This window comes from Anas acuta, chromosome 12 (assembly GCF_963932015.1).
Source record: "Anas acuta chromosome 12, bAnaAcu1.1, whole genome shotgun sequence".
NCBI lineage: Eukaryota > Metazoa > Chordata > Aves > Anseriformes > Anatidae > Anas > Anas acuta.
Genome location: NC_088990.1, coordinates 11,202,306 through 11,228,602, shown reverse-complemented (window position 1 = coordinate 11,228,602; position 26,297 = coordinate 11,202,306). Strand labels below are relative to the sequence as shown.

The 26,297-nt window shown below is 57.1% G+C and overlaps 1 protein-coding gene across 6 annotated transcripts; it reads left to right on the top strand.

Moving 5' to 3' along the window:
• Positions 1-386: 386 nt before the first annotated feature.
• Positions 387-25,251, top strand: RBPMS2 (RNA binding protein, mRNA processing factor 2). Of its 6 annotated transcripts, none has more exons than XR_011100581.1 (9): positions 387-805; positions 11,725-11,802; positions 12,703-12,741; positions 13,301-13,363; positions 14,226-14,376; positions 14,933-15,081; positions 17,874-18,036; positions 23,745-23,814; positions 24,047-25,251. XR_011100581.1 is itself a non-coding variant. In XM_068695471.1 (8 exons), the coding sequence occupies exons 1-7, from the start codon at positions 746-748 to the stop codon at positions 23,805-23,807; spliced, it is 603 nt and encodes a 200-aa protein (XP_068551572.1). In that variant the 5' UTR covers positions 387-745; the 3' UTR covers positions 23,808-23,814; positions 24,047-25,251. The 6 variants fall into 6 exon arrangements, 2 of the variants coding, with proteins under 2 accessions (XP_068551572.1, XP_068551571.1); XR_011100580.1 differs by having other exon boundaries at positions 23,745-23,818; XR_011100583.1 differs by having other exon boundaries at positions 17,874-18,041.
• Positions 25,252-26,297: the final 1,046 nt, after the last annotated feature.

Below are 26,297 nucleotides of genomic sequence, written 5' to 3'. Positions count from 1 at the left end.
GGGGCTCTCACGGGGGTAACGGCGTTGCTCGGAGCTGCAGCCCCGAGCCCCTCGGAGCCCCGGGGGGAGCCCAGCGCCTTCCCCCAGCCCCCGGGGGCAGCCCGGAGCGATCGGTGCCGGCTCGGGGAGCCGCCGGTCTCTTTAAAAAGCTGAAGCCCGAAAGTTCATCAAAGTTGAGAAAGTTTTTCGTGGAAAAGGGAGGAGAAAAAAAAAAAAAAAAGCAACAACAAAAAAAACCCGGACCCGCAAAAAAAAAAAAAAACACAACAGAACCCGACCAAAAAAAGCCCCTGGACACCCCTCACCCCCCCGACGGCCGGGGGCGGGCCGGGCCGGGATTGGCGGCGGGCGGCCCGGGGGCGGCCCCGGGGGCGGCGGGGCGGGGGCGGGCGGGTCCCGGCCCCGCTGCTCGGTGCGCGGCGGCGGCGGCGGCACCGGGAGCGGCGGCACCGGGAGCGGCGGGGGCTGGCGCTGGGGCTGGGGCGCGTCGGCCCCGCAGCTGCGGCTCGTTGAGCTCCGCCCGGCCCGGCCCGGCCCGGTCCGGTCCTTAACAGCGGAGCGGAGCCCGGGGGTCACCGCATGTGAACCGGGAGGGCAGCGCCGCACCGCCCCGCACCGCCCCTGAGCACCGGCAGCGCTCCCCTGCCCGGCCCCGCCGAGCCCCGGAGCAGCTGTGCACCCTCCCCTTCGCCCCCTCTCTTTCTTTTTCTTTCTCTTTCTTTCTCCCCTTCCCCGGTCCCACACCATGAGCAACCTCAACAAGGACACCGAGCACACCAACGGCGGCGGCAACGTCGAGGAGGAGGTGGGAGCTCACGGCGGGGCCGCGAACCGGGGCGTCGGGGGTCCGGAGAGCTGCGAGCGGGGAGCTCCGGAGCCTCGGGGGTCTGGGGTGTTGGGGGTATGGAGCATTGGGGTGGGGTATGGGGGTGTTGAGGGACCCGTCGTTGGGCTGTGGGGCTGAGGTCCAGCTGTGGGAGCTGGAGATTTGGGGAGTCGGGGAGCTGGAGCATGGTGGCATCGGGGTTATTGAGGGCAGGGGGTTCTGACTGACAGTGCTGATGTAGTGAGCCCTGGGAGAGAGCAGCCCGGTGGTCTCATAGCCTCATGGGACAGGGGCTTCGCTGCCTTGAGGGACAGAGTCCTGTTCCCAAGCCCCCATGGTTGGTGGGACCAGGCTGTAGCATCCAGGCACCAGTGATGGGCTGTAGGGATGGGCAAACCTGGGTGATGGAGCCCGTGCCATGTGTGCTGGCAGCACGGCTGGGGCTGGAGAGGGCTGGGAGCCGCCCTGGCTGCCATCCTCATCCCTTGGACAGCTGTCATGAGCCGGATCCTGCACTGGGAGGGCTCTTGAGGAGGGTTGCTTGTCCATAGCCACTTGCTGAAGCACATGGAGCCCAGCCCTCAAGGCTGCGGATCCGCTGGCTGGGCATCAACATCGTTGCTACCGCCGTGTGTTGGGGCGATGTTGGTCTGATGGGGTTGCCTCCTCTCCTCCATCTTGGCGTTGGGAAAAAGCCTGGGCAGCGTTTTGCTGCAGTCCTCCGCACCCAGCCCTGGGGAGCGGGGAGATGCGCTGCCCCCTCCCCTCGCTCTCCTCCAGTGCGCCGTGCGCTCGCGCCGCCGCAACATGGCGCCCGGGCCGCTCTGCCACCCCCGGGGCCGCACAGACCCCGTGCACCAGCTGCCTGCGGGGCCCTTGCGACCCTTGGCGTGGAGTCCCGGGTAATGGGGCGGAATGGATGGGCAGGTGGTGGCCGCGGCTCGGCTTCTGCTGAGCAAGGCTGAGGTGACGCGATGGGACGTGGCTGTGATGCTGCTGGTGGCACGTCCCTGCCTCACTGGGCGGCACTGGTGTGTATGAGTGTAGAGAGGGACCTGGGGACCCACGCTGCTTTCTGGGTGCTCAGTACCAGGGGGTTTTCACGTGCGCACAGAAGACTGAATGCGGCTCCTTGATCCGATTGTTCACTGGCCTGCAAAGCTTTCCGAGGCTGATGCCGTGTGGTGCATCGCAGCTCTGGCTCGGTGGTGGCCAGGTGGGCTCGTGGTGCTCAGGAAGCCTGGCAGTGGCTTGGCCACTTGGGTGCTGGAAGCTGGTGTGCCCTTATTACATTTTGGGAGTCTGGTGTTCTCCAAGGTTATGCTTAGTGGCTGAAAAACAGAATTAAAGAGCGTGGGGCTGGCTCTGCGGCAGAGGTGTCCCCTGCTCTCCATCGTGCCGCCTCTGGCTGTGTGTGGGGAGGGGGACAGTCTGGCACGCCCTGCTAGGTCTGTATCGTGGTTGTGTTTGTCACCCTGCCCCCAGGGAAGCAGAGGATGTCTGACCGTCCCGGAGGTGGCTGAGGGTGCTTGGGAGGTGATGGGCTGGTGGGGGTGTCCCTGTGCCTGGTGGGGTTGCTGTTGGGAAGCCCTCTTCTGGGATCCTGCTGTCACCACAAATTACGGTGTTAGTTGCTCGTTAGGCTCCCTGGTGGCCACTCTGAGCCCTCCAAAGGGTTTTTTGTGGCTGAGCAGAAGCCATCCTCTCAGCAGAGGAAGCTAATGGTGACACAAGGACCAGGAGTGACCTTGTGTTCAGGGTGCTGCTGTGGTTGGGGGCTCAGCTGTGTCCCAGGCTAGCCTAGATGCTTGCCCAGAGCTCCCTTTGCTATAGGTCTGTTTGCTCCCTTCTATCAATAATTGCATTTAATGCGAAGGTGACTCCTTCAATCCCAACACAAGTAGCAGGGAATGCTGGAATATCTTCCCAAACGGCATTGATAATGCTGCCAGATCCTGGTGCTGTGGCTGCACCCCGCCCCAAGCCTCCTCTGCTACTTCCCAGAGCATTCTCAGAAGGGCACTGTGTGCCCCAGATGCAGTGGTATGAGGCTCCCAAATTCAGCCTCTCCCTTTATCTAATCTGCAAGCCCCCGCACCTCGCAGCCCCTTCCTGCCCGGTGACATGAGGAGGACAGGAATGCCTCTTGCTCCTCTCTGGGTCGTTAATGGGAATGTTAAACAAACAGGGCCGAATGTCAGTCCCTGCTGTTCCTCACCCGACACCTCCCCAAAGCCGTTCCCTCCCCACTTGCTGCTATCTTCTGTTTAGTTTTCCAGGCAGCCGCCAATCTGCATGGCAGCTCATGTCCCCGCACTCCCCAGGGGCAGCGTGAGACTGGCAGCTGCCTGGGTGCTGCGTGCCCCCCTCGAGCAGCCGGGGGAGCTTGTGTGCTCACCACCTCGGGGCCTCTCCATTGGGAGAGGGGCATCTTAGACTGCTGGCCCATGGTGAGGCTGTGGTGGTACCCAGCAGCTGGAGAATACCCCGCTCTGGGAGGCAGGAGGCTCTCGGCATCCCTGCAGCCTCCAGAAGGAGGACGGGCAGAGCTCTGGTTTGGCATGTGTAGCAAGTACTTTGTCCCTGGCCTTCCTTAGCTCTGTAGCACGCTGGGGCTGCCAGAAGCATCCAGGAATGCCAGTGGTGAGCAGCCTGTGTTTCGCGCTGGGTGGCTGTAGCCCTTCATGGACTGGTGCCAGACGCTTCTTGATTTCTGTAATCTCCACTTGAGTGGACCTAGATACCTCCTACATGCGTGGATTCTAGCTCTCTGACTTGAAACAAATAAGATTAATGTGCCTTCTGAAGTCAAATGACTTTGTGATGCTGCTCTTTGCTATGTGGAGCTTGCGGGTGCAGGGGCTGTGGTCACCACTTGGTAATCTCCTTGTGCTCTGTCTGGCTGGTGATTCACTTCAGAGCTGTTTTTGTGCATGGTGAGAGTATCTTCGATGTTAGACGCGGCTTTCTGCTACTGACAGATAGTTGGCCCAGCAAACACCCTGAAGTCACCATGCACGTGGAGGGTCTGGGAACTGCAGTGTTCCCACTCCTCTCGGCCTACCAATGAGTCCCTGTTCCTGGGAGAGGGCTGTGGGAGTCTCCCTGTTATCTCCTCCTGTCCCGGTGCCCTGTCTGTGCTGGAGGAATTGGCACTGTGTGAAGTCAAGCGTGACTCCTCAGTGCTGGTGCAGAGCGCTTCTGGAGCTAGAAGTTCTCGTGGGCTTGCTGGTCTCAGCCAGGTCAGGCTTTGCTGAGTCACGAAGACTGAGCTGCTTGGATCGTGGGGCAATGCTTCATTCTGCCTGTCCTGGCCCCGAGTGCCTGAAATAAAGGCTCAGGTGCTTCACCTGCTCTCTAGGAGCCCTGGCCTGGGAGCTGGTCTCCTTGTCAGATCTGGAGGTGAGTGGTCCCAAAGCTTTTATGCTGTGGAATCCTAGAGTGGTTTGGGTTGGGAAGGACTCAAAGGCCATCTAATTCCACCTCCCTGCTGCAGGCAGGGACTCCTCCACAGCAGCCCAGGCTGCCCCGATCCCACCCAGCCTGGCCTTGGGCACTGCCAGGGATGGGGCACCCACAGCTTCTCTGGGCAACCTGGGCCAGGGCCTCACCACCCTCTGAGTGAAGAATTTCTTCCTTATATCTAATCTAAATCTACCCTCTTTCAGCTTGAAGCTGTTACCCCTAGTCCTATCACCACACCCTGACAAAAAGTCCCTCCCCAGCTCTCCTGCAGCCCCCTTTAGCACGGGCAGGCTGCTGTGAGGTCTCCCCAGGGCCTTTTCTTCTCCAGGCCGAACACCCCAGCTCCTTCAGCCTGTCAGGAAGCCCTGAGGTGTCTTCCCCACGTGTCCCTACATCACAGGCCACCCCTGGAAGAGGGCAGTGCCTTCTACAGCAGCAGTCACTGTTACACAGGGGCGTCTCACATGGCAGAGGCCGTAAGTGGGAAGGATCCATTTGTGCTTTAAAACACCCATATACCACGTGGGATGGCTGGAGCTGAATCCCTCCTGTGTGCCGAATGCTGTGAAGTTCCTCGTGGTGAGGCAGCGGGGCAGAGGGATGCAGCCTCAGTGCTGGAGATGCTGGATTGGGGCCACACTGCCATGTGTAGCTGTGGTCCTGAGGCAGCCCGCTGCGTCTGGTGAGGAGGGACCCTGGGGCAAGTGGTGGCCCTCATGCCATGAGGGCATCTGTGCCAGGTGAACCTGCCCTCATTGTGGCAGAAGCTGAGACCATGAGCTTGGCAAGGGTACTTTGCCCGCTGTCCTGTAGGGTCCTGGTGTGGCTGGGAGGCCTGAGGGCCCCCCTGCCCCAGGGCCTGCTGTCCCCCTTGGTTCAGCCCCGATGAAGGGTGTTGTGTTGTGATGCTTTGGGTGATGGCTGAATGGCAGAAGGTGCGGAGGTAGGGCACTTCTGTGAGCTCTGGGCTCTGCCTGGTGTGTCTGGGGCGGTGAGGACTTCTTTGGGCCTGGGGCTCCCTCAGTTGCTTGGAGATGTGGGCAGGAGCAGGATGTTGACCTCTGCTGCATGCCCTGTGGGAAGGAACGGTCTCGAGCCCCACCAGACGGATGTTATCCCTCTGGGAGAACAGGGAGGCAGGATGTTGGTAGGAGATCCTGCCTCCAGCCTTTCCTTGGTGTGCTCAGAGCTTGTGGGGGTGTGTGTTTGGATCATGGCTGCATGGGACCACGTGTGCTGGCCTCGCACAACTCTTTCCTCTGTTCCTGAGCCCAAACTTACCTGGGCACAGGCTGTGGCTGCTCAAAACCAAGGGACAAGTAGGACAGCCTTACTCACGTGGAAAACCTCCAGCCCTGCTGCGTAGCCCAGAACAGGCTGTGGACTGGTTGCACCTCCCAGTTTGGGATGGCATGTTCCCTGCTAAGGACATGGTGGGTTCTCGTGTTAGTGTGGGGTGGGGTCCTAGAACTTGGCTGCGTATCAAAGCTGTTGTCTTGGGAGCCAGCAGAAGCTCTCCTTCTGGGCTGATAGTCTTGCCTCTGCCTTGTTTTCTGTTTCTTACAGGCTGGCTGCCCACTTGGGGTCTTGTGGGGAAGAGCGCTGTGTGGAGGCTAGGGATTGGTGCTGGTTAGGGTTGGCATTTAGGGTCTGTTCTTGGGTAGGATGGCCTCTGCCCGCTGTCTAGTAGCCTTGTCTTGCCAGGAACTGAACTAATGCAATGGTGGTTCAGTGCTGAGGCATCCTACTGATAATCCCAAAAGGTTCCCTGGGATCAGAGTGATGCTCCTGTAGCTAGCATTAATAGCAGAGAACTGATGAAACCCTGCAGCTCACCATAGCTCAGGTTTTGTGGAAGACTTGCTTGGTGTTGGCCCATGGAGATGCAAAGTGTGGCCAGAAGTGTGCTGCCCTACATCAGGCTGGTTTGAGGAGGGGGTTGTGTGCCTCCAGGTGTACTCTGTATGAGTAGAGGAGATGTAGGACTGAAAGGTGCCCAGGAATCTGACTTGTGGCTGGGCAGAGACCTTGGACACAAGCTTAAGGACCCAAGGGGAGGATGTTCCTTGTGAGGGTCTTGCATCCAGACCAACACCCTGCTGTCAGGGCAGGAACATGTCTCATCTTATTTGTTCTCCTGGCAGGAGACACAGGGTGTGAGCAGGCAGAGCTGGTCTGTAGAAGCTTTCCATGGTGCATGTGCTCCTGAGCCCTCCCCGTGGGTGATGCCCATGGCTCCAGCTGCTGGTGAGAGGTCTGTAGGTCCCTTGCCACCTCATGGTGCCACATGGGCTGGGTGGTACCAGTGTGGAGGTGAGCGTCCAGCATGTTGTCTGCACCACCCGTGTGTCTCCTAGCCCAGCAGACCTCTTGGCCAGGTGGAAGGAAGGGGGGATGCTGTGCTGGCATCTTCCTGAGCTGGGGAGCTGCCCCATTGGGACAGTAACCAGCAGCACTTCCTTTGCCCCGGCCATGTCCTATTCTTGGGTGCTGCCCCGTTGTGCCTGGCCTTATCGGCACCCATGTGCTTCCTGCTCCTCCAGGCAGGGGCTGGTGCCTCTCCATGCTTTTTCCCCTTGCTCGAGCTGCTTCCTGCCCTGACCGCAGGGGTGGCTGAGCCCCGGTGGTGTCCCCCTGCCTGCCGTGGGTTTGTTGGAGAAGGGTTGATCCAGCTGGGAGCAGAGCTGTGCAGAACGCCCCAGCCTCAGGGGGACAAGTGCTGGTGCCCAACTCCAGCTCTGATCCTGCCCTGGGGCTCAGTGGTATCCAGCCCGCGAGCTGCAGATCAGCTGCCTCTTTCCTCTGTTTTCTTTATTTGGGGGGGTGTTTGTGCAGAAGAGCAAAACTGCCCAGGGCTGGCTCCACCTGGAGCAGCGGCAGGAGCCCTGCAGCCCATCTGGAGAGTCCCCATCGGTTTTCAGCCCCGGCAGCAGCGCTCCCGAGCCTTCCCCTCTCTGCAGCCGAGCTCTGCACGCTTGGCTCCCCGCCTTTCCCATCCATGCCTTATAAGTCCCTGCTCCTGGGGCTGCCTGCAGCCTTGCTGCATTCCAGCAGCCTCGTGTCAAGTGGCCCCAGCCGCATCGCGGCCGCTGGGGCTCAGCAGCATCCTGGGGGCTGCAGCCCCAGTCCTTGGGGTGCTGGGTGCCCAGCTGGGGTTGCGCTCCCACAGGAATAGCTGCGGTGCAGGAGGTGGCTATGGGGCAGCTTGGCTCAGCCAGTGGGGCATTACAGGGACAGGGGATGGGTGGTGGGCTTGCATGCCTGGAGTGGGGACAGCTTTTGGGATGCTGTCTGAGCTTGTTGGGTGCTGGGCTCCCTTCCTATGTCAGCATGGCTCCAGGGCTCTGATGGGAGCTGGAGTGGTCACAGCTTTGTTAACGCAGGGATGTGGGAAACGCAGCTAAAAGCCTCATCCTGCAGAACCTCCCCTTCTGCCTCGCTTGCTTGTGGGAGGATTTGGAGCAATCTCTTAATGAAAGCCCAGAGAACTACCAGAGCAGCCTTGCAGGAGACGGGTGCTTGTGTTTTTGCATTTTTGACATAACTTGACCCTTGCTGGGCTGCAGGGCAGCGTCTGGCTGCTCTTAGGGCTCCCCTTCGAGCGCTTATTTAAAGAAGACATAGGCAGGAGATGCGGATATACAGGACTTGTGCTGGCTGAAACTTTGGTGCTAAGCACCTGGCTGTGCTCGCACTGGGTGCGTTTCTCTTCTGGGAGATGCAGCTGTGCAAGGACGGCTTTAGAGCCTCCAAGGATCTGATCACTAACTGGCTTTGTCCTTGTCCCTCCCTTGCTCCTGCGTGGGAAGCAGCGCTGGGATCCTCCCTCTTCAAGAGATGGCCTAGATGGTCTTGTCCCTCCTGGCACGAATCCTGTTTTCCATGGCTCTCCTCCATCTCTGCCGGGTGTTTGGACTGGGGACATCCCCAGAGGGGGCAGGGACAGGGAAGGGAGCGTGTTTTCTGCAGGGCCTCCAGCAGCGTGACCCTGCTGGGCTGTCCTAGGCGAGAGCTGCTCTGCTTCTCTGGTTGTGTGCACGGTGAGGAGCAGCTTGGGCAAGAAGGGGCTGCTCTGAGCTGCTGCCTCTGCTCTGCTACCAGCCACTTGAGTCTCAGAGCATCAGAACAAGGTGTTTCTGGAGAGCTTTCTGTAGTATCTTCTCCAAACTCCTGCTGAACGTCCACTTTGGCTTAGGTACTTTCTGATCTAGCCCTATACACACACATTATTTTTGTTATGTATATATTATATATAATAACGTTTGCCCTGTGGCTTTTCCAGCTGATCTGTGGAGAGGATGAATGTCAAAGTGGATCCGGTGTTTGGTGAGGCAGGGCGGGCTGATTAAAGCACCCCGTTGTGGCACCATGAGGGTAAGGGCTGGAAGAGTGGATGTGTCTGTCCTGGTGGCTTCAAAGCCGGCAGGACTTGGGCTGCAAAGGGGTGTCTGGAGAGTCCCAGTGTAGTTAATACACTGGAAGGTGCTTGTCCAAAGCCTTTATTGATGCTCTTCTATATAATTCCTCCTTCTTGGACCAGGGCTGCCCACAGTGCATGCCCAATGCTTAGACTGGCGAGATGCCTCCTGCTCTCTTCCTGTTGAAATACTGCAGATCTCCTTTGCTTTATGGTTTCTGCTCTTCTCCTGCTCACACCTGGTCTGAGAAATAGTGTCTGGCTTGCCTTGCTCTGTTTATAAACCTTGAATGGGTCTCTTGCCTGCCTCAGGCTCTCCTCCCTGAATATCTTGGTCTCACTCCCCCTGCCCTCTGCCAGATTGCTCACCGATGTGCTGAATTGCAGGGATCTTGGAAAACCAGCCACTTGGTCTCATCTCCTTTCCTAACCTGCTCCTCTGAGCAGGCCCCTTCCTTAATCTGTCTCAAGACCCTTGGGGACACCTCACTTGCAGATCCTGTGGCATGCAGGACTGGCCAGGCTTGCTCTGGGGCGGTGCTGGTTTTTGGGGGGTGCTGTGGGTCAGCTGGGGTCCCCCTTCCAAAGCCATGTGCAGTGACAGACCGCATCTGGAGGCCAAGGGAAGCTTTGAAGCTTGTGAAAGGAGGTCTCCTGTTCCTGTCCTTGGCAGCAGCTGATGGGGACAGCATTAGGAGCTTGTTGCCTCTGACAAAGAGCTTTTCTAGGCACCTGCGCTGCTCTGTTCAGGCTGTTGTAAGGGCTCTGAGTAGCCGACTTTCTCCCTCCCCAAGCAACTGCACATCTTCCATTCTGTCACGCCTGTCGCAAGGACTTACCCAGCTGCACATCACGGGACCATTTAGAGACCCAACAGGGATGCAGATTTCTATCTGCTCGGAAGAAACATCCATTCTGGGGGCTGAACGCACTCAAATCCTGAAATATTGAAAAGGGATGGTGCTTTCACATGGCTGAGGCACACGTGTGCCACCGTGCTCCGCGCAGTCCTCCCCTGCAAGAGATGGCTGCGTGTCTTCTGGGAACGTGCAGCAGCCGCTCCGCATAGCTCAGGCTGAAGCCTGGAGTCTTCAAGGTGCTGTTGTGGCTTGCTGGCTGCCACTGCCTGCTCTGTTTGGGTATGAAATGGCCCCGAGGAATGCACTGAGACCTCATCTGAGGTGCTGGGTGGGATGGAAAGACCCCAGGACTGAGCCTGGGAATGCTGGCACTTGGGGTAGGAGGGATGCTCAGTGGCTGCATCCCAGATGTGCTGGACTGGAGGAGGGCTCTGTGCATTAACGGGGGTGGTGGCAGGCTTTGGTCTCAGGTCGTGGAGAGAAAGGGGGGCAGAGCACCCCAAGACTTGGTGTTCACTGTCCATCCTGGAGGGCTTACGCTGCCACTTGGGCTGATGTGATGGGTGTTGCTGACCTGGGCACAGGAGCACAAGGAGATGTGTATTCCCTGTGGCAAAACGGCAGAAGCTTCCTTGCTTGGAGGAGTCTGGATCTGGCTACTCCCAAAGACCCGCAGGGTGTGGAGGCTCTGCTGCATCCCTCTTTTTAATTTTTTTGGTGGCCACAGCTTCCAGCCCAGGAGCAGGGCAAGAGTGTGCTGCTCACTTCGGTGGGAAAAGAGGTTTAACGAGGTGTCAGGTACAACCCCCTTCCTCCGGGGAAGGGGAAACAAAAAACTGAAGTGTGGGAGCAGAATGCTTCTGCCATGGGAACGTAACGGGAGTGTGAACTCCCGGCTGGAAGAGGGCCAGCACAAGGGCTCTGCTACTGCTGCGTCCACCCCAAATGTCTCTGGTGCAGTTTGGTGTCTCTCTGAGCACTGATGCTCTGCTGCTGTCCCATGAGCTTCCAGAGATGTCTTTGGGATTGCTTCAGTGGGTGGCATAGCCAGGTAGTTCGGAGCAAGGAATGAAGAGCTCCATCTTGTTCCCATAGTTTTGTCTTCCCTTGCTTCTCTGTTGGTGCTGGCTGAGTTGAGCTTGCGGTCTCCTGCTCCTTATTAACGATGACTGGTGTCTTGGTGACCTCTGTAGTGCATAACTTCCCTTTCCAGCTCAGTGCTGATTTACAAGAAATCTTGGCAGCTTCGTTGTGCTGCTTCCTATGGAAATAGGCTGGCAGCCAACATCTCCCAGTGCAGGGAGAAGGTGCTTGCGATGGTCTGAGTGTTCAGCAACATTCTCCATCAGCCTGTAGTACTGCTGCATCTTCCTGGCTATTCATGTGAATTCTGGCGCTGTCTGTTGAGATCTTCCTCTGGTACTGGATCTGTGCTTGTACAAATACGTTTGGATTTGGTGTATTACCTCTAGGGCTTGGAAGGAGCAGCGGTCTCCTTGGACTTGGTGCAGCACAGCTGGCTCATGGCTGGCTGTAGTAGGATGGACACTATGAGATGCTTTGAGAGGGACTTCTGAAAGGTCTGGGGTGGACCCAAAATCACTCCCCCAGTGATGTTCTGGGGCTCTTGCAGAAGTAAAAGATGTGCATGTAGTAGTGAGCTGGCTCACAAAATTGAGGGCTGTCTCTGAATTCTTGGCTGAAGTGAGGTGCTAGGTTGGGCTAGGGAAAGGAGATCAAGATCTCCCACTTCATGTCTGTGGGACGAGCTGGAGAGACACGTCAGGGTTGTACCAGTCTCTCCTGGAGCTGTGAGATGTTTCACCCTGCTTTAGTGCTTTGGATGGTGTACAGTCTTGTCTTAGTCATCAAGGTCCAGTCAAAGACTGGGGCTGCTGTCCACACCCTATTCAATCCAAACTGTTCTAGAATCTGGATTTTTGTGAAGGCCTAAATCCTCTGGGGAAAGAGGAAAAGGACTGGGTGCATCTCATCTGTGACAGTAATTCTCTGATATAGGGAAGTGTGAGTGCCTGTGAGGCCACCTTTGGTGCGAGATGCCCTGCCTCCACCACACAGAGCTCCTGTACTGTCCTCTATTCCCACTTCAGTCCTGAACGTCTCCTTTCAGTAGATCTCATTGACCTCTCTCCTAGGTACGGACTCTGTTTGTCAGTGGTCTTCCTGTGGACATCAAACCCAGAGAGCTCTACCTACTCTTCCGACCATTCAAGGTAAGTCTTCAGGCTTGGGCTTTGGGGGAAAGATGCTATCTTATGGCCAGCCTTGCAGAAATGACCTTGCAAGAATGAAGTGGGAAGTGAGGCCTTCTGTGGAAGCTTTGGGAGCCCGTTAGGAAATGGGACTGGTGTCCTGTGGGTTGTGCTCAGCTTGGCAGCCTCCCTTAGAGCCTGTTGTTGGAATCCTGCTGTCTCCAAGCCTGACGCTGGCTGTGTGGTCAGCACTGCTGCCTGACTGGACCAGCCCTTCCTCTACCACTTGTCTGGACCCAGTTCCTATACAACCTTCACTAGATATCTCCCCTCTGGCCACCTTGGGGTCTGGGGGTAGCACTTCTCCTCCCATGTACTGCTGCTCCCCAGTGCTTGGGAGATAGTGGTGGCTCTGTAGCTGCTGGAAGTGGCCAGCTTGAGGTTCTGGAAGGTCTGGTCCTAATGTCCTGGAAGTCCTTCTGTGGAGTCCTTCTGTGCAGGACCTGGGAAGCTGGGGAATGAGCAGAGAAATTTGCATTGAAATGAGCCTCTTCCCCAGGAGTCCTTGTTCACGCTCCTCTAGCACAGGGTGCTCTGTGCTCCCTGTGTGCTACCCAGGCAAGGGTTTCATATCTTAATAGCTTGACAAGGAGCTGGAAAAGAGGGTTCCTTCCTGAGCAGACTAGAAGAATGGGTTAGTTGAGATACCTGCTCTGCTTGGTGACTGATTTCTCTTCTCCTTTGGTGGGAAAGAGAAGGATGGCTCCCTGGGAGATGGGTTAATGTATCTGCCTCTGCTGCAGACCTTGTCTTGTGGAGGGTTTGGTGCTGCAGGAGCTCCTGGAGCTGTTGCATCACTTCTCATTTGTAGCTTGGCTCCTTCAGGAACCTGACACCGACTCGCTTTCTTCCTTTCTCTAGGGTTATGAAGGGTCACTGATCAAGCTAACATCAAAGCAGGTACCTCCCTTTTCCAGTGCTGGGATATCTTTGGCTTCTGCTGGATGTGCTGGGAGGGAAGGGGTGCAGATGCCACTTCACTGTTTAAAGCATTGTCTGTGTTCAGCACCACGTACCCAGCTGGGTTCTGCTCACTGCCTACTCTCCTGGTGGCCCCAAGCTCTCAGCACATGCTGAGCATTTCCATATTGCCCATGGCTGCCCGTATTGATGGGTGCTGCAGGAGAAATGGTGCTTCAGCCTCACCAGAAAACCTCCCCTAGACCCATCCTAACCAAGGCAGCAACAGTTCTGTTTGTGGGCAAGGGGGATCTCTGCTGGGGGGCTGCTGGGGTGACAAGTGCCCACTTGTGTAGGAATGCCAAAGCACTTTGGTGTGGTGGGAGCAGACAGAGCAGGGGTCACTGACTCAAGCCCCTTCAAGCTCTGCCTGAAAGCCCTGCGCAGCTTCACATGGTTTCTTCTGCTTCCTATAAGCTGTCTGGGTGAGAGAGGGTGGCAGGGTGGTCTGAGGAGTGGGAAGAGGCTTCCAAACTGAAATCAGCGTTGTTTCTTCTAGCCAGTTGGTTTTGTGACTTTTGACAGCCGGGCTGGTGCTGAAGCAGCGAAGAATGCCTTAAATGTGAGTACTGGGAGGGCTGGGGGCTGTATACCTTGTGGTCACTCCACCTGGAGCTGTGGGCAGGGGTGATGTGTGGCTTCCCCGCAGCATGGGAAGGGTCAGGGAGTCTCAAATTTGGTATTTGCCCACAAATACCAAATAAATGGTCCTGCAGCACCAGGCAGGTAGGAGGGCTAGTCATGTTTAGGGCTGATGTCAGTTGTGCTTGGCTTGGGGTACCTGATGCAGGGTCCTTTGGGAGACTAAGCCTCAGTGAACAGGTACAGCAACACCCAGTGCTCTGTCGTGGCATGCGGTGCTCAGCCCGTGGTCCCAGCAGTGTTGTGGGGCTCCAGGTTGTACACACCAGCCCAGCTGGGCAGTGAAGCAGGCTCGCTGCAAAGCTCTGCCAAATGGCCACAAGGCTTGCTTGGTGCTGACAGCCTCATTTAAAGCCTTGCTTACCAAATGTCCTGGTGGAAAGTGTCAGTTCAGCAGAGCAGGTCCTTGTCCTGCGCTCTGGACTGCCAGGACCTCTGTAGCCAGAAGGTACCTGCTCCAGAAGGATGTGTCAGAGGAGAGCAGCCTTCCCACCCTGACATTTCCATGGCAGCAGATGGGGCATCTTTCCCGATGAGCACTACATCCCTGCTCTGCTGGCTGGCAAACTGCACTTAAAGAGCAAAGCTGAGTCCCTCATCTTGGAAGTAGTGACCTTGGGCCAGCTAAAAATGAAAATACAAACATGAGGTGACAAAAACTGGGTGTGCGACTGCAGGGTGATGGCCCTGATCCCCTGGTTAGGCTCTACTCCATGAGTGCATCCTGTGCTTGGATAGGAAGCCTTTCCTCTGAGAGATTCCTGTGCTTTCTTCTGTGACAGGGCATCCGCTTTGACCCAGAGAACCCCCAGACCTTGCGGCTAGAGTTTGCTAAAGCCAACACAAAGATGGCCAAGAGCAAGCTGATGGCTACACCAAACCCCACCAATATCCACCCTGCCCTGGGCGCACACTTCATTGCACGGGACCCCTGTGAGTATGCTGGGGGGGGCAGCTGGAGGCAGTGTCTGGCACTGGGAATGCTGGTGTCAGAGCTTGGTGTAGCAAGGGAACCGTAGCCACCTGCTCTGGCTGAAATCTCTCAGCATGTTGGGGTTGTAGGAGAACAACAGGCATCTGCCGAGGCTGCTGGCCAACACCAGAAGCATCAGGAGAGCAGAGTTGGTTCTGGTAGCTGCAGTGGTACTGCACAAGTGCTTTAAGCTAGATGCAAGGCATAAAGGGCTGGCCCTGTGCCATGCACCCTCAGCCTGTCCTGGTGGGGCAGGCAGCCCTGCTGAGGCTTGGTGGTGGCCCAGGCATGAAGCCTAGTGCCCCTGTGGGGTGTGGAGTAGGGATGGGACATGCTCCTGGCAAGGCTGGGAGGCCAGAGGAGCAGAATGCAGGGGGTTACCTGCATTATATTTTAAACCTTGCTGGGGCAGCAGTGCAGGGTTTTAGTTTGGGGTGAAAAATCCAGAGCCCGTCCCTGAAGCAGGCTGTTGGCTCCGGCCGCTGAGAGGTTGTCACCTTGTCTCCCCCTGTCCAGATGACTTGACTGGAGCAGCTCTTATTCCAGCGTCCCCAGAAGCATGGGCTCCCTACCCCCTGTACACCACGGAGCTAACCCCAGCCATCCCCCATGCCGCCTTCACGTACCCGGCGGCCGCTGCTGCGGCCGCTGCTCTTCACGCTCAGGTGAGTTGCTCGCCAAGAACCGCGCTCTCCTCTCCCCCCTTCTCCTGGTTCTTGCTCTCTCGGGGTTCTGTTTGGCCAGCTCGACCCTGGCCTCTGCACCTTGACTCCTGGGCAAAGCCTCTTCCCGGCTGCCATGCGCAGGGGCCCCCAGCCCTGAACAAAGCACGGGGCAGATGTCTCAGCCATAGCCTGTTGGATAAAAATAGGTGACCTGAGTGCAGCCAGAGCTCTGCGCTGGCTTCTGACCCTTCAGGTCCAGCCTTCCTCCTGTGCCAGAGGCAGGCAGCTGGAGAAAGTCAGTGCTCAATTTTTGGCCGGCTTTGGTACCCTTGGCCAGAGAATCTGGTGTGACTGCTGGGAGGATACCCTGTGTGCCAGCATGTAGGATAGCCAGGAGATGTCCTCTGTGAAGTGAAAGCTTAGCTCAGTGCTGAAGCTCAGGGGCTCAGCTGGAACCCCATGGGCCAGGTAACTTAAAAACAATTCTGTTTGGAGGGGAATGTCCTGCAGAAGATGAGTGACCGCAGCCCTGCCACTGCAAGGAGCTCTGTTCATGAGCCAGTGGTGAACTGTTAGCCCCTCTGGGCACAGGCTAGAGAGGGTCACTGGTGTGTGGGCCTGTGGAGATGCTGGTGGTGGTGCATCCAGCTGCCTGGTGTCCCTGGGGTGTGCTTGCTGACAGCAGGAGGTGTAGGGGTGCCTGTACTGGTTTGATACTGGAATGTTTTAATGTACTGAGACACCACCACCAGTATAACATCTCCTGAAGCTGGGGAAATGCAAAAAGAAAGCTGAAGTAGAGAAGATATGTCATCACCCCACGTTAAGGTGCTTTGTTTGGAGAACTTGTGCAGGAGAACTTGGAGCCCCTGTCCCAACCCTGCTTGGTGTTACCACCAGCTGTGCTCTGCCTACTGCTGTCTCTGCTCCTGTAACAGTGCTGGTGGGGCTCTGGGCTTAGTCCCCAGAGCATTGGGGTTTAACCTCTGCTATTTCTGCCCCACCAAGCAGGGCAGTTAGCTCTGCTCATCCCTGCTTAGCTTGAAAGGAAGAAGAGCTGTGTCCCGTCACCTTGTCTACCTGGCCAGCAGTTGAGTTGGCCCTTCATCATCCTCTTGCTCCTGCAAGCATCTTGACTGTAACTGAATGGCTTCAACCCAAGCTTGTGTCCAAATGCAAGATGGAAACACTGGAGGGGATGCAAGCTTCTGGCCTGTGTAGGCTTGTCCTCTGCTGCTTTTGGCCTTCTGCTGGTGAGCTAGCAGTGGGCTGAAGCTCCTGCAGGGTAGGCAAGAGGGATGTGGGGCCTAGGGCAGGACCAGACACTGGCCCCATCTTTCAAAGGCCTCCAGGGAGGCTGGTCCTTCACTAGGTCCATCCCAGTCAGGAGGTTTTGTTTGCTGGTGTTCTCCAAGAGCTACTGATGGTGCCCACAGCTCCAGGAGCACCTGAATGTGCTCTGCTCCTGGGCAGCCCAGGGGAGCAGAAGTCTCTCCTTTCCATCCCTGCCCCTTGCATGGGGTGGTGGAGCCAAGGGCTGTTGCTGCCAGAATTGCCCTAGCAGGGAGGGCCAGGAACACTCCCTCCGGGGACAATTGAGGAAGGTGAAACCATTACTGTGGTTCCTTCAAGGGTGATCATCGGTGACTGTGCAGGGGCAGAAAGGTTAGACACCAAAACTTTATGGTGTGTGCTGGGCGGAGGAAAGAACTCTGCTCTCCCAAAACGAAGGAGGCCTTCAGCCACATCTTCTGCTGGGGTTTGAGTTCCTGCCCCCCAGCTGGCAAGATACCTGTTCTGGGCAGACAGCTTAGCTATCCAAAAGTCTTTTGGCCTGCAGTATGACCCCTGAGCTCAAGGGAGCTCTCAGGAGGACGAGGGATCCCCTGCCCAAGCAGGTGATGCTCCTGTAAGCCCTAGGGGAGTCAGCGTAGCCCCTCCAAACTGCAGCTCCCTCTCCTGAAGACGAGCAGCCAGGCTGGCTGAGCAGCCACGGCTGCTGCTCACTGTGTTGTGCTTGAGCTGGCGGTGACCCTGCAGGAGACATTCTGGCGCAGCATACGTTACCAATAAAGTTTTATGGGGTTAAACATTACTCAGGGTGGCCGCTCCGAGCTGCCTGTTCTCTAGGCTGGAAGCCTTTCCCTTGCAGAGCTGAGGCAGGGTGGAGTTGAGTCAGCGTGAGAAGAGATGACTTTTGCTCTCAAACTGGGCTGAAAGCTGTAGCCTCGGTCTTGGTGTGCTGAGCCCTGGTGAGGCTGGCTCACCTCGCTGTCAGCGTGGGGGACACATGGGCTGTTCTCCAGGACAGCAGCAGCTCTTCCTACAGAGGCTGGTGTTGGCTGGAGGGCATTCATGGGGTGCCAGGAGCTGCAGCAGCTCCATTAATCGCAGAGGGAGCGTGTAGGTGGAGGCAGCAGCTAAAGGGAGCTTGTGGCAAAAGGTTTAAACTCCAAGAGCTCGTCCTCTTGCATCTCTGTGCTCAAGTCTGAGAGGAGAGTGGCTGCTGTCTGTGCTGCAACAATGCAGCCTCCTGGAGGGCTGGCAGGAGGTGGCACGAGGCTGCTGGCCCTGGCTCGTGCATTAGGCAATCTTGGGAAGCCGTGCACAGAAGACTGACCCCGCTGCTCCCGGCATCGCCGTGTCATGGGGATGGGGTCCCTCCGTGCTGCCGGTGTGACTGTGGCACTGCTGAAAGCCTCTACCTGCGGGGACTCCCCTGACTTTAAGACTGTCCCACCTGCCTTCCCTCCCTCCCACCCTCTCTCAAATCCCTCCTTTGATGTCCCTAGTGAACTCCAGCCATGATGCCAGCGCAGGCTAGCCCTGAAGCTCAGAGCTGTCCCTGGAGATGGGACGCCCTAGTGATGCCTAATTGCAGCTAGTGGAGTGGCTGTACTACAGCTCCATTCCTAGAAGTGTTAAGCATGATGGCAGCCCCGTCTGGAAAGACTGGTAAGGTAACCATCTCTCCTCCAAGGTGCACCATGGGATTTGCAAGCTTCTGCCCATCTCTTTAGCCCGTATCTCCTTGCCCACCCAGTGCATGGGCCTCACGCTACCCACCCACCAGAGCCTGGGGAATGAGATACCAGGCCTTCTTTCTAACCCACATCTCCAACTTGGCAGCACATGACATGGCGCACACAGCATGGCACCATCTTACATCAACTCCTCCCAGCTGAGCCAGGCTCAGCCAGGTCCTGCCGGCGGGAGGGGAGCAGCCTGGTTGAGCCGGGGCAGAGATGATCCTGCCCCTTGGCAGGAAGGAAACCTGGTTTCTCCCCAACCACGACCCTTTGAGGGCAACCAGAAATACACCTTGACCTCACTCCTGGCACACGGTGGGGGAGGTGAGTGACGTGATAGCGGTAGCACACGACTAAATTCTACCGGGCACGTTAGACAACAGCACTTGCCGGTCACTTTGTTCCAGAATCGCATATCGGGACAGACCCTGCCCCTACTCATGGGTCTAATCTCACCTCTTTCCTCTCCAGTCACTGGAAGTGGAGCAAGTTCCTACCTGGAGCTTGGCTTCTCTTTGCAGCCTGCAGTCACAGGCAGGATGCAGCTCTCGTGAGCTGCGACGAGGGGAATCTGTGGCCTGGGAGCGGTGTAGGGAGCTGGGAGGCTGGGCAGAGGGAAGGTGGCCTGGCCTGGGACTGGCAGGCAGGGAGGACGGTTGCTGTGGTCATCTACTGAAGGAACTGAGTCTGGGATCACTTCTCTTTGCAGTGGTTCTGGGTAGACTTTTTTTTTCTCTCCCCTTTGTGGTAGTGATGATGGGGAAAGATGTCCTCAAGGATGGGGGCTGAGGAATGCCTTTATCCTTGGAAGGCTGTGGGATGCACAGACGTGCTGAGACGGTGCCCTGGGAAGAGGGAGATCTTTCCACCAGGGTGGAAACCTGGTCTCTCTAGACCTGTTGCACTGTTTCGTCTAGCGTTTGTGTGACCGAGTCGGGCTGTGTTGTGTCTCTGATGTGGAACTGGGTTTTGGAGTGTCCCTAAGCCAGCCTCTGACTGAGCACCAGGAGACACCAGGGGCTCTCAGTGCTCTTCTGCAAAGTGATGCTTCCAGCTGTGGTGGCAGCACTTGCCCTGAGATCAGCGTAGAGGAACATCCCATAAATGTGTGGGTAAGGCTGGTGGCAGTCACTGCATGGTGCGTGCAGGAGATCCAGCAGGGTGTTGATGCTCTCAAGGCAGGGAGCAAATTGTGGACTGAAAGCTCCCAGCTGCCCATCCTGTTGGGGGTGGGCTGCCTGAGGTGCTATCATAGCCTCAAAGCTGCTGCCAGCAGCAGAAACATGGGCTGGAGGTTTTCAGGGGGTGGTGAAGGTGGGCTTCTGAAGCTGGGACTGCCCAGGGGAGGGGAAGGAGCTGTCCCAGCTCTGCTTCGTGGCTGTGTGGTGGTGATGCAGAGCCCAGCAGGACCCTGAGGCTTCCCAGCATGGAGCTGAGGCAGAGCCCATCGACGGAAGAGGAGGCCAGTGCTCTGAGAAATTCTCCAGCCTTTCCCTCTTGATCGCTGCCTGAGCTTGCCCAGGGCAAGCTGGATCTCCTGAGCTGTGGCTGCTGTTGTGGATGGACATGAGGCTGGTCCCAGTGGTTGTTATCGGGTGCTGGTCCTAAAGAGCTGGGAGCATGGAGCAGATCTGCTGGGATGGGTTCAGGTGCTGCACTTCTCCTCCAGTACCTGCCTCCTGTTGGATGCTGCTGTCTGCTGTGATGTGGGACCACCGGGGTGCCACCAGCCTGGCAGAGTCTGGGAGCGGTGGGCACCAAGGCAATCCACAGCCCATGGGGATTTCCCTTTGTGTACCACTTGGCTTGATCTTAGGGTCCTGTCTGCAAAATCTGCTGGACTTCACATTGTGGCAGCTGAGCTGTGATGGACCCTCCCTGCAACGGGAGGCTGGAAACTGTGGTGGATTTCCTCTGTGTAATAACCCATTGCCTGTTTGGGGCTGACACATAGGACTTACCAGGATTATTTTTTCAGGGCTTGGATCCTTAGAAGTGTGAAGAGTACTTCAAGAACCTCATGGCTGTGATGTTTGCCTAAAATCCAGTGACTCAGTGCTGGCCAAGGAGCCCTGAGCAAGCTCTCCCCAAGCCACTTGTTTCCTCCTAGCCAGCGAAAAGCAAACGTGAGATGCTCTTAGCTCTTTAGGGTACCTGCTCAGCAGCCCTTCTCTGTCACACCTGAGGAGCAAACTGGACCAAGGTGCTGTCAGAAGGGACTCCCTGAACTGCAACGGGCACAGCTCTCCCTGGCTCAACAAATGGAAGCAGCCCACCTCATTCCTGCTCTGGGAAAAGGAGAACTGCTTGCTTGAGGTCTCCACTCTCTGGAGCATAGGCTTTCAACCCAGAGTGCTTCAGAGCATTGGATGTGTGTTGAAATTCCCCTTCTGAGGAACAGGGCTGGATCACTGCCTGTCTTCCTCCATGTGCTTCTCAGCACGGCACGGGATGTGCAGATCCTCCCTGACAGCAGCCGCACGGGGAGCACTCGGTTCAGCTGCAGTGAGGCTTTTCATGGTAGGCTGAGCTGCTCGGGTCTTGCAGAGCATGCAAGTGCTCGTGTGCTCATCTCCTCAAGCCAGCCCTCTTGCAGGACCCTGGAAGCAGGAGGTTCAGCTGAAATGAGGCTGGAGGCGTCCGGAGAGCCCTGCTGGTTGGTGTCAGTGCTGGTGGTGTGCCTCTGCAGGCTGTCCTTGCCCGTCGTGAGCTGCTGGGGTCCTACCAGCTCCTGGGAGCCCAGAGGAGGGGCTGCTTCCTCCTGGCCACACAGGGAGGTCTTTCTGGTACATGGGAGCTGCTGGTTCTGTTCTGGGGTAGGTACAGCTCTGAGCTCCTTGAGGCACTGGGGCTGGCTGCAGGGTGAAGATGAGCAGACCCACAAGTGACTAAGGAGGAAGGACGGGCTGTCTAAGCTGAAGATGGCTTGAGGATCGCTGTGTGTATTTGGCCTGCTCTTCCTGCTCTCCGTATGGAAGGCAATCAAGAGAAGTGGCTGTTAAATTCTGAGCACAACCGGGAGAGCTGAAGCAGACCTTCACAAGGAGAATGGAGCCCCGATGGGGCATGTCTCTGCCCCATGTGCTGATCCTGTCGTTTCCCCTGGTTTTGTGAAGATGGCAAGTGGAGGCACACATTGCTGTTCTCCAGCTGTTTTCTGGGACCTGAGGCCGGCTGCAGCTGGCTGGCGGTGTCTGTCCTGTCCCTGCGGGCAGGCGAGCAGGGGATGTTTGCAGTGGTGTGGCCAGACTCCCTTCCAACTGTGAGCTAATGCAGCTCCAGAAACAACTGCGTGTCTTCCAGTAAAAGCCTCCCTTGCTCTACTTCCCTAGCCCCCTCCTGGATATCCATCCCCATTCCCTGCCTCAGCTTCCTACATGACGGATAGCCCACCTGGAGAGACTGCAGACCTCCCTGAAGCCCTCAGGTGTGGGCTCCTCCAGGGAAGTGCTCTGACCTGGCTTGGTGCATCACAGCCCTTGAGACATCCCTGCCATGTCCTGGTGTACCTGGCCTCCTCCAGGTGGCTGCAGTGCCCCCATTCACAGCACCTCTGCATCCCAGGACAAGCAAGGCACCCAAGAGAGATGTGAAGAAAAAATTGTCCTGATGGGCTGTTGTTTCCAACAGTGTCCCCCTTGGCTAGGAGATCTGGTTGTTCTGGTGCTTCCCGCTGGTTCCTGGCCTGGGATGTCCCTGCCTGGCGCAGAGATGGAGGTGTATTTGTGCCAGAGCTGTGAACAAGCAGGATTTCTGTTGAGCTGGAGCTGCTGGAGGCTTTGGGCTGTATATGGAGCAGGAGCTGGCTCAGACCCCCTGTGGAGGGGTGGGAGAGCCACTGGGTTTGGGGATGGGGGTGGCTGCCTTGCATGTGTTTGCACCCAACTGGGCAGGCGCAGGATGGTGGCTGCTCCCGGGGTTAAGCGCTCGCAGCCTTGTGAAGTTCGGGGGAGTTTCCTGTTGCTGCTGGGCAGGAGGAAACTGCTTCCAGCTGTCGAGGGGAGGGTGCTGGAGTGGGAGATGTCAGCCAGCGGAGGAGGACCTGGGCTGCAGCTCTGCTGAGCGAGCACCTCCTGGTGATGGGGGGGGGAAAGGGGCTGATCCTGCCCTGTGCTGGTGCAGGTACCAGAGCCTGGCTTCCAGCAGCCCTCGCCTAGCTGAGGAAACCTGCAGGGCTCTCTCCTTCTGGGAAGCATCACAGGAAGGACCCCAAGTTCTCCAGCTCCTGCTCGGGGCTGTTGTTAGTGGTGTCACAGCTCTTGTGCTGGTGGAGGGAGGATGCAGCCTTCACAGGCAGCTGTGTTTTCTGGGTGGTGTGACCTTGTTGTCCCTTCCAGCCTCTGTAAGGAGGCTGCCATATCAAGGTCTTGGCACTTGCTGTGTGTTTGTGTTACAGCGGTGCGTGCAAAGCCTTTCCATCAACAGACAGACCGCTGCTTCTCCCAGGGAGTGGGGTTTGGAGGGGCTATCAGGGATGTTCCTATCTTGGGGAGTAATCCCAGGGCTGTCACTGAGTCTGGCTGTCTTCAGAGCTCTGGAGACCTGTGCACAGCCCTTGGCAGGTCTCGTGCAGCTGGAGTCAGGGACACAGGTCTGCATCTCCACTGCTGGGTGACTACAGCAAGACTTCTGCTGCATGCACCCCAGTGCATCTGCTCGGCAGTGTGCTGGCTGCAGGAGCATCTCCTGCATCGCCGGCTGCCGTCCCAGCCTGCAGTGGCCCAGCCTGATGCGCTGGTCTTGCAAACTGAACGTGAGCATCTGGATGTCTTGATGCTATTCTACTGGATGCTGCCAGCTCCCTGCCTCTACTGACAGGCTGAAAGTGCCTGTTTGGTTTCTGTACCTCTGCCTGCTTGTTGGGTCCTTCCTTGCCAAGGAGCAGCCCTGAGCAGCAGATGCTGCTGCAAAGACTGAGGAAGCCTCTGCGTCTTGCTGCCTTATTGCTCTACAGGTTGTTCCTGTGGTGTGCTCTGCCTGGAGCCTCTCCGGATGGCTGGATCACTGCCCCTGGTCTCTTCCAGTGCGGATGAGGCAGGTCTTACCCGTGCCAAGGGGAGGTTGCCTGGTTAAAGTGTGTGGCCTTGTGGTGGCAGAAGGCAGAGCAGCCACCACACTGAGGTGCTGTGTGCCTGCTCTGAGCCTCCTCTGCCCTGCCTGAGCCTGTTCTGGGGGGGAGAGCTGTAAATTTGGGGTGTAAATCTGGGGTGTGCCCCCTCACGCACAGCTCTGGAGCAATGAGCTTCCCATGTGGCTTGGTGGTGAGGACCCTTCCTAGCCTGGGTGGTGCTGCCCAGTGTGCTGTAGCGAGCTGGGTGTGAGTTTGGACGCTGTTTTCTGGCTTTGGAAAATACTGGGGATGTTGAGGCAGGCCATGAGAGGGGGAGCGAGCTCCCTTCAGAGCGGTGGGATCCTGCTGTGCTCCTTAAGGGAGGACGTGGTAAGGTCCTGGTGCCTGGTGAGTCTCAGCCTGTCTGTGCACAAGCCGCCAGCCCTTGGGGTGCTCCTTGGGGCACATCCTTTCCCCTGCTGGAGCCTTCTCCGCTCAGCGTGCCTCTCCGGTGGCCTAATGGAGCTGAAGGTTTGCAATTACTCTGGATCACGGACCTCTGGCGTGGCTTTCTTTTCTTCCAGATGCGCTGGTATCCTCCCTCCGAAGCTACCCAGCAAGGATGGAAGTCTCGTCAGTTTTGTTAGTTTGTTAGTAAGTAAGTAATCGCTCCTGGAGCCTTGTCCTTGTCCTGCCTGTCCTTGAGCTCCGGTGGGAGGAGGGATGGGAGCTTGGGCCGCCGCCAGCCCCACGCACCCCACAAAGGACATGCTTGGGTCTTGATAATGAGCAGCGGGGTCAAGCCCCGCTCCCTGTGGGGGCATGGGGTGACGGGGCTGGGGCACGGCTGCGTCCAGCCCCACTCACTGCCACCCCTATCCCACAGCGTCTCTCCTCGGCTCGTGTTCCTCCTCCCCGCCTCTCCGCGGAGGGATGTGCCAGGGACGACTGTTCCGACTCCTCTCGCTTTGGTTTGCGGCCAGCGGACAAGGCGCCCGGCCCCGGCGCATCCCCCCTCCGGACTGTGAAGCTGCCGCACGCCGCCTCCGTCCCTCTGTCCCGCTGTCTGTCCGTCCACCCCCAGGACCTCTTCCCTGGCTGAGCTTCACCGCCCGGCCGTGCCGCAACCCGGCCGGGGTGGCGGGGGGCTCGGTGCCGGGCTCGCCTCGCCCGCGGCTCGGCTGAAGGAAACGAAAGGCAAATCGGGTTTTTGCATGTTTTCTGGCATGAATTAAAACACTTAACTTGTGTATGTGTGAGTGTAAGTTTGTTTGTTCTAGCGTTTGTGTAACCGTTAGCAACAGGTCTTGGCCCAACGGATTGATCCATCAAGGTTTTCATCTTGCGTCGGTGAAGACTTGGCTCTGAGAAATACTAACTGTCCTTGTCTCACCCCTTCGCCCACCTCCGCCCTCCCCCTTCCCAGTACGACCAGAAGAATTTGAAAAATGTTTTTTTATTTTTTTTTTTCCTCCAAGTACGATGCACTGGGTTTCTGTTCTCATCCATTCTCCCGTTTTAAAGTCAGGGTTCTTATATTATTTCTTTCAGACTGCTATATATAGAAAGGCTGTAAAATATCTAACCTCTTTTTTTTTCTTCTTTTCCACATCCCTCTGATTGGAGAGCATCCAGTCCTGCCAAATAATCAGCCATCCTTATGGGAATACCGAACAAAAAAAAAAAAGTACGAGTATTTTTGTACCATGTGTAATAAGGAAATATTTATGCATCATAAAGAATTTCTTGTGTGTTTGTGTGCAATTAATTATTATTATTATTAAAAGAGAAATTGTAATCCTGTAAGATAAGTTAATGTTTAGTTAAAAGCTTGAACAGAGAAGGGTTGTCTTCTGTAACAATGATTCAGTCAGGCATAGTAAACAAGAAATTGTGCAATTTTTGTTTTAGCATCTTATTGCTTGGTATTGAAGTGCTTTAAGTATTATATGACCATGGCTGTCTCGCTTGTATTAAAAGATTTGAGAGTAAGTTGCTCTATACTTGCTGATCCTATGAGAATGTGAAACTGGATAATATATGAAATGCAACAGACAAACAAAAATATACCCAGAGGCTGCTGTGACTCTTTCTGGTGGTCTGGAGTGTTTTCTTCTGGGGCTGGGCATGGCCTGGGGCAGCGTGTGGGGCTGCCAGGGGTGTTTGGGGGCTTCCTTCTGCCCCCTGGCCACAGGGCAGCGTGGTTAAGGGGCTGTTGGTGCTGAGCTTCTCCAAGAGGCCTCTAAGCACAGGCAACCACGATGGCTTTGGGTGTTTTTCTTCCCCCTCCCTGGGGCCTGGGGTGGCCTCTCCTCCGTGCCAGCGCAGTTCCTCGCTGCAGAGATGTCCATAGAAGGCAAAACGGCCGCGGAGCTGCAGCAGCGCCCAGCTCCTCCTCCGCTGCCGGGCTCGGGGCGAGCTGGGGCTGCAGGAGGGCGAGAGGCTCCCCCGGCGCTTCTGCCCTTATCAGTACCTGCCAGGGCAGCCCTGGGCGCAGCGGCCCTGGCCGAGGGGTAGTTGCTTTTCCAGGGGCCCTGATGGCACAAAATCATCACTGGGGGCTTCTAACTGTGCTGGGAGGGCGGCCCTGTGCTCGTAAAGGAGCTTCCCTGATCCCTGCCTCCCTACAACGCCTTCTCCCCGCCAGCACAGCGGGATGGGGTGCCACCCGTGGCCTCCCTGTGTGGTACAGCACACAGGGTGGGATGTGGAGGCAGCGGGACCCTGCGCAGCGCCCTGCCCCAAGGCTCGGTGTTTTCCTCTCTTCCCCAGGGCTTCAAGGCTGCTTGGCCAAGGCAAGGAGCGGGAGGAAAATAAACCAAAAAAAAAAAAGAGAAAGAGGCGGCTCTAAAAATAGCTCCACTGGCCACCGTGCCTGGGAACAGGCTTGGCCGCATGGGGAAGCGGCTCAGAGCAGGGTCATGGGGTGAAGGCAGCGGGGCCAGCGGTTGCCCTCCCTGCTGCTGCCTGAATCGGGGCCGGCTCAGCTGCGGGGCAGCTCTGCCCTGCCAGCTCCACCCGCATCTCACAGAGCTGCTCGCCTGAGCGGAAGCACTTCTGGAGAGCATCCGCGGCGATGGGAGCGTGCGAGGCTTTAAATTATAAAGGAGATTTTTTTTTTTGGAAAAAAAAAAAAA